The sequence below is a fragment of the Pangasianodon hypophthalmus genome, chromosome 5, assembly GCF_027358585.1.
Source record: "Pangasianodon hypophthalmus isolate fPanHyp1 chromosome 5, fPanHyp1.pri, whole genome shotgun sequence".
Taxonomy (NCBI): domain Eukaryota; kingdom Metazoa; phylum Chordata; class Actinopteri; order Siluriformes; family Pangasiidae; genus Pangasianodon; species Pangasianodon hypophthalmus.
In genome coordinates, this window is record NC_069714.1 from 27,596,438 (window position 1) to 27,602,437 (window position 6,000).

The following is a 6,000-nucleotide window of genomic DNA, read 5'->3' on the forward strand; positions in this document are numbered from 1 at the left end:
TTAAAAAAATCTGTTGTTATTTAAGAACTAATAATGGTTAATTGTTGATATGGTGAATCTTTCTGTGAGTAGACGTTTTTTAACATTTATGGAAGGAGTCTCCAGTGTCAGCGCTTTGTAACATGGGAAAGTCTTCAGGACATCTTATTAACTTGTCTTATTAACTTCAAACGAGAGACAAAAGTGAGGGAGCGACTGTTGATAGCTGCTGTAACGTGAGTGATAACAGGCACTAACTTGTCTTGCGAATGTTCCACATCATTAAACGTAACTATAAGTGGTTAAAAAGCACATAGTGTCCTTCATTAATGAATTACAGTCATTGGCAAATTGCTGTGGTATAAGAGGACGTTTTGGATGGTGTGTTTATTGGAAAATAATCCTCTTCTGTTTGGTTTCTGCTTAGACCCACATCACTCCACCTCGCCGTTGATTATTTTCCGATAAGAGCATGTCCTTACTTAAAATGCACACTACGGTTCTCTTTTATCCCGTGACATGAACTACATGAACAATATTCTTAGAAATAGAGACTGTGTGTTTGGGGATTTGGTGTGTGTGTGTATGTGCAGGTAGGTGCGTAAATAAGAGATGGAGGAAATGCTACAGTGACTAAATTTACTTATTGGTCACAGATTTACAGCCGCCAGTCATTATTTCAACATTTTTGGTAATATTAATACATTTCAAAATGACTGAGAGAAATTAAGTACTTGAATATTTTTCCTAAAATGTTATTTTATTAAAATTTTTAAAAAAAAATTAAATATAAGGTCATTTTGATTTATAGGGGAGACTTCTGTTCAGTCTAATCTAAAGAGATTACTGTGATTATTAACGGTCTTGGCTGCGGTTCAGTCTTATTATCTTGATAAACCCCCCAGTCGTTCTTCTCTCCTACACTGAGCATCCTTCATTTCAGTGTTGTGTGGCATCTCATTCTATTAACCTCGACACACACTCTCTGTCCGATTCCCTTTAATCGGCCACATTACTTATTGCTGTCAACGTTAAAGAAAAGGACACAGACATCATCCAAGTGCAGCTTTTGCCAAGAACACAATTATGTCTCACAAACAGAGATTAAGTTCACAGTCCAATAGCAAGAGTTGTTTTATTAAAACAACAATATTAAATAATATTAAATATTAAATACCCAGTTAATATCTAATTTACCACAGAGCAGTTGAGTTCTCAAATCTGACTGGACAGAAGGTGTTGATTAATTTTCTGTAACACACGGCAGCCAATAGAAATGGATCGTATTTTTGGTGATCACTGTATAAATCGTCATGAGAGAACTGAAACGAAGGAGAGAAGATGAGGTGGAGACGAACTAAACCAGTGAGAATGACAGATTTTTCTTTTATATCAGCAGATAATGGCACTGAGGAACCACAATCCATTCCCAAGGCTGAAGAGAAGACAGAGTCTACCGCACCTCCAGTCATTATACTTGGTACATGACTACATGACATAATGACACATTGTCATACCATCATCATAACGTTCATGTGTAGGGCTCAGAATAACAGCAGGACCCAACAGGATCACACTTTTCAATACATTAGGGCGTCTTCAAAATGGCTGACATGAAATACCGCAGCATCGTCACACTGCACATCATGCTGTTGAAGTGTTGTAGGAATAATTTACTGTTCTAATGAAAGTGTGCGTTGCTTTCAGACTTAGACTCAGAGTCTGCGTCTCACACACAGCCTTTCAAGATGCCGAGGCCGGAGGCAAACACGGACACGGGTAAACAGACAGATTTCATCTTATTCCCTGTCTCTCTGCCTGTGTTTGTCACGCTGTCTGTGTCTGTCACTCTGTCACTCTGTCAGTCTGTGTCTGTCTGTCACTCTTTCTGCTTGTTACTCTGTCTTTCTTTGTCACTCTCTCTCACCTTCTGTGTGTTACTCTGTCTGTCTGTCACTCTGTCTGTCTGTCACTCTGTCTTTGTTGGTCACTGTTGTTTCTGTTTCTTTGTCTGGGTCTGTCACTGTGTCTATGTTTGTTGCTCTGTCAATCTGTCTGCCTGTCGTTCTGTCTGTCTACCACTCTGTCTGCCACTCTGTCTGTCTGTCTGTCACTATGTCTGTCTGTGTTTGTCATTTTGATTCTTTGTCTGTATTGTCAGTCTGTCACTTTCCATCTGTGTTTGTTATTGTCTGTTTGTGTTTGCTCCTCTGTCTGTCTTTGTCTATCATACTGTCTGTCTATCACGCTGTCTGTCAGTCTCTCTATTTGTCACTCTGTCTGTCTCTCTCTGGTTCTCTGTCTGTCACTCTGTCTGTCTGTTTTTGACTCTGTTTGTCTGTCTGCCACTCTGTCTGTCTGTCTGTTGCTCTCTGTGGTTGTCACTCTGCCTATCTGTCTCTGTCTATCAGTCTCTCTGTTTGTTGCTCTGTCTATTTGTCACTCTATCTGTCTGTCTGTCACTCTGTCTGTCTGTTGCTCTCTCTGGTTGTCTGTCTGTCTGCCTGTGTTTTATCATTTTGTCTGTCTGTCTGCCTGTCTGTCTCTCTCTGTAAGGTCTAAACTTTCCATGACCCTAAACTGACCCTAAACCCAGTTCCCTCTAAACCTGCCTAACAATCCTAACAGACATTATTGTCGTCTGTCTCTCTCTGTTTTTAGAGTTTGCTCTTCCCGATTACTGCCTGAGTCCTGTCGACCTGGGTGAGTGTGACGGCACAGAGAGGAGATTTTTCTACAACTCCAAAACTAAACGCTGTCATGCCTTCAAGTACAGTGGCTGCGGTGGAAACAAGAACAACTTTGCCCACAAGAGGCTGTGCTTGAAAACCTGCGTAAAAGGCAAGTCTCTTCAATCGCTGAGTAAAATCAATTCTGATCACTTCACTACATTACACTTCACGCTGCTTCACAGATATAACGTACTTCACGTCATTGCTTTAATTTAAATGAATTTATTATTTTATTGGAATTTTAAATAGTAAAGGTTGTTTTGCCCCTAATAGCAATGTTGTGTATTTTGTGTTACAGATTACAGGGGACACGGCCGAATACGAATAAAGACCAAGAACGCCAGCATCTTATTGCGGTCCACCTGAGTCCCCTGAATCACTCCTACTTTCTTTTTTATGTGTAATATTAGTATTTTATAGATCGATATCAATTATACACTTTGTTATACTATCTTCTGTATGTGTATGTTTCTAATGTTACTTAATAACCATTTAAAATGTAACCTTCAGTGCCTTTCTTTTAATCCAATATTCGAGAAACCAATTTTTTGCACATATTTGAGTTTTCTGTTGTTCAGAAGGTTGTGAGTTCAAATCCCAGGACTGCCAGAGAGCCGACGTTGAGCCCTTGAGTGAGACTTTTAACCCTCACGTGGCCAGCTGTGTGCTTGGATGGCCTTTCCTAAGTGTAGCTTTGGATTAAAGCATCTCTGAAACAGTGACTGTATATATGGGCGAACATCGTAACAGGGGTTTAAGAGTGAAGCTGAAATGTCTCTGAGGCCCTCTAGTGGCTGGCTGCAGTACAGTTTTTAGCCCCGCCCATTCCCGTGTAAGTGAATGGAAAACAAGCCAAACTTTTTCCTCACAAATTATTTTTTGGGAATAGTGTTCTGTCGTTCTTACGAGTTAAGTTGATCGTGATATCTCACCCAATATTTTTTCCTAACAATAAATGCGTATTATAGGAGTTATTTGATGGTAATTAAAACGGCATGGTTGTTGAGGTGATTGACAGTTTTGAGTGTAGAAATACACTTTAGCCTCATGAACATGCACACATTTTCCAACACTCACCTGAAACCCATAAAGACTCTGAATGAAGTGATGGCATAAACCAGGACAGCTAACTCTAGCTAAATTTCATAACAATTTACTATTGACTGTATGACCTTAACAAATGCATAAAGCAGCCTAGTAAGGTTAGCCAGTCACTCGTTTTTAAGCAAACTCCAGCGACAGAATGACTGGAGCATAAAAGAGCCCATCTTTCCATTCAGATGAGTAACTTACTGTGGGTCTGAGAGCTAAATGAAAATCACGGAGAGCAGAATATGCAGAAATATGTCGTTTGGAGTGTAAATGTTGACTGCTGTTTACCAGTATATTTTCATTACACTATCTACTTATAGTTATATTACTGTGATGAACATGATGGATTAGTTAGCAAATGGGAGCTCAGTCATGTCATGATGCAAAGCTCTAAAATCTAGCTCCAATTTTGACCTGAGCAAACTCAATCAAGATGGAAACTTTCAATTCAACCAAATTTAGGCTTTAAAACAATACAGTGGGAGCCAATGGCACCATTTTGTCCACTCATTCATTGCTGTGAAAAGAATAAATGTAAATTTCAGTGGTATATCAGTGGTGTAAATTAATCCAGGAGTTCAGTATCATATTAAGCCTTTTTTTTAACTGAGCAGGAAGTGCATGAGAACACAAAAATGTGCACAAGGCTGCTTTATTCTCCCTACCTGGTTTCTGTGTATATACAGTATATTCCTTTTACTTACTCATGGTCAAATAAATACATAGTGTGATCCTGTTGTTTGTCAGTGTATTTGTATACATATTAAGTGTAACAGATTATAGTGATACAGATAGGCACAGCGCTGTGATGCCACCTAACTAGCCAGATTTCCTACACTACCTTGCTAGATTAGACTCTTTATTTGAAATTATGAGTGTAATAATGGACTCAGGTAGTAAGACTGTTGATTTATTATCAAGTTTTCACAAAAAAATTGTATTACATTAGAAAAAAAACACCCATAAAACTTCAGAAAACAAAAAAGCTCCAAAGTCAAGCATGCACAGAGAGTGGCTTTACCCACCCGGATGCCTGTCTACGTTTCTAACATGTGTAGTGATGAGAAATCAAATCAGTGACTTATAGCCATATGCTTAAAGGTTTAATCTTTAAGGTTTAGAATTGGACAAAATAGCACTTCAATCAGTCAATGTTTAAAATATAATTTAGCGTTTCGTGCTGTTTTGTCAGAAGACAGTAAATATAAACAGATATCTACACCAGCTCTATTTCACTCCAATCACTTATAAAATAACAACAGTCATGAGCAGCACATGACCACAGATTTCGCTGGAGCAGGCCAACAATAATTACAGCAATATAGCTACAAGCAGCAATTACGGGGCCAAGCACGACAGAGGCAAAGTAAGGAGCTAAGCAAGCATCAGAGCATGGTCATGATTTTACAATTCGAGTTTCAGTGTAGTAGGCAGTAGCGTTGCCAAGATAATGCATTCCACTATGAGGCACTTACGTCAACTTTGACAATGTGTTATACGGAAACGGTTTGAGATATCAAAAAGTTTTTTTTTTTGCCAGCATACTGTGATGATGATGTACGTGAAATTTGGTGAAGATTGGATATATGGAGGTAGGGAGGGAGGGATCTAGGAGGTCTAGGTTTTGACATGACCCAAAATGGCGGACAGACAAAATTGCCACGAAATCCATAACTTATTGCTGAAAACGATCTGAGTCGAATTTGGTGAAAATCAGACGAACGGTCCGAAAAGCAAACATTTTTTCATATCTCATGAGCACTAGGTGGTGCTGTTCCAAAACTGTGCAGGTACTCACAAGTCATGATGGCTATGACATAGGTTGGTCTGAATATGCTAAATCATTACACATGCTCATTGTTGAATTTGTTTGCTTGTTATTCAAGAACGGTTTGACTAATAAACTTGAATTCTATATTTTTTGTCGGCATGCTCTGAAGATGCTCTGGATAGATTTTTGTGAAAATCAGACGAACGGTCTAGGAGGAGTTCGAAGAAGTAGATTTGTCAGAAAATTCAAAATGGTGGAAAAATTTTCAGAATGGAAAATTCGACTTGGTCTGAGCCAAGGAATCAGAGGAAAAAGAATTTTGTTTCTAGCCCTTATGGTTCAAAAGTTATTAGCATAAACATGAGTGCAACTTTGAGCTGTTGGTGGCGTTAGAGGGTTTGAGATAGAGACTCCAAATTTGCTATG

General features: G+C 38.9%; 1 protein-coding gene across 2 annotated transcripts in view; it reads left to right on the forward strand.

Annotated features, from left to right (window-relative positions):
• tfpia (tissue factor pathway inhibitor a) overlaps window positions 1–4,534 on the forward strand; it is a 36,706-nt gene extending 32,172 nt beyond the window's left edge. The window contains exons 4-7 of one of the 2 annotated variants that reach the window (XM_026912959.3): window positions 1,376–1,459; window positions 1,687–1,758; window positions 2,641–2,820; window positions 3,010–4,534. In XM_026912959.3, the coding sequence (XP_026768760.2) occupies window positions 1,376–1,459; window positions 1,687–1,758; window positions 2,641–2,820; window positions 3,010–3,077 (404 nt within the window). In that variant the 3' untranslated portion in view covers window positions 3,078–4,534. The remainder of the gene's footprint in view (window positions 1–1,375; window positions 1,460–1,686; window positions 1,759–2,640; window positions 2,821–3,009) is intronic. The other variant, XM_026912960.3, reaches the window with a different exon arrangement.
• Window positions 4,535–6,000: the final 1,466 nt, after the last annotated feature.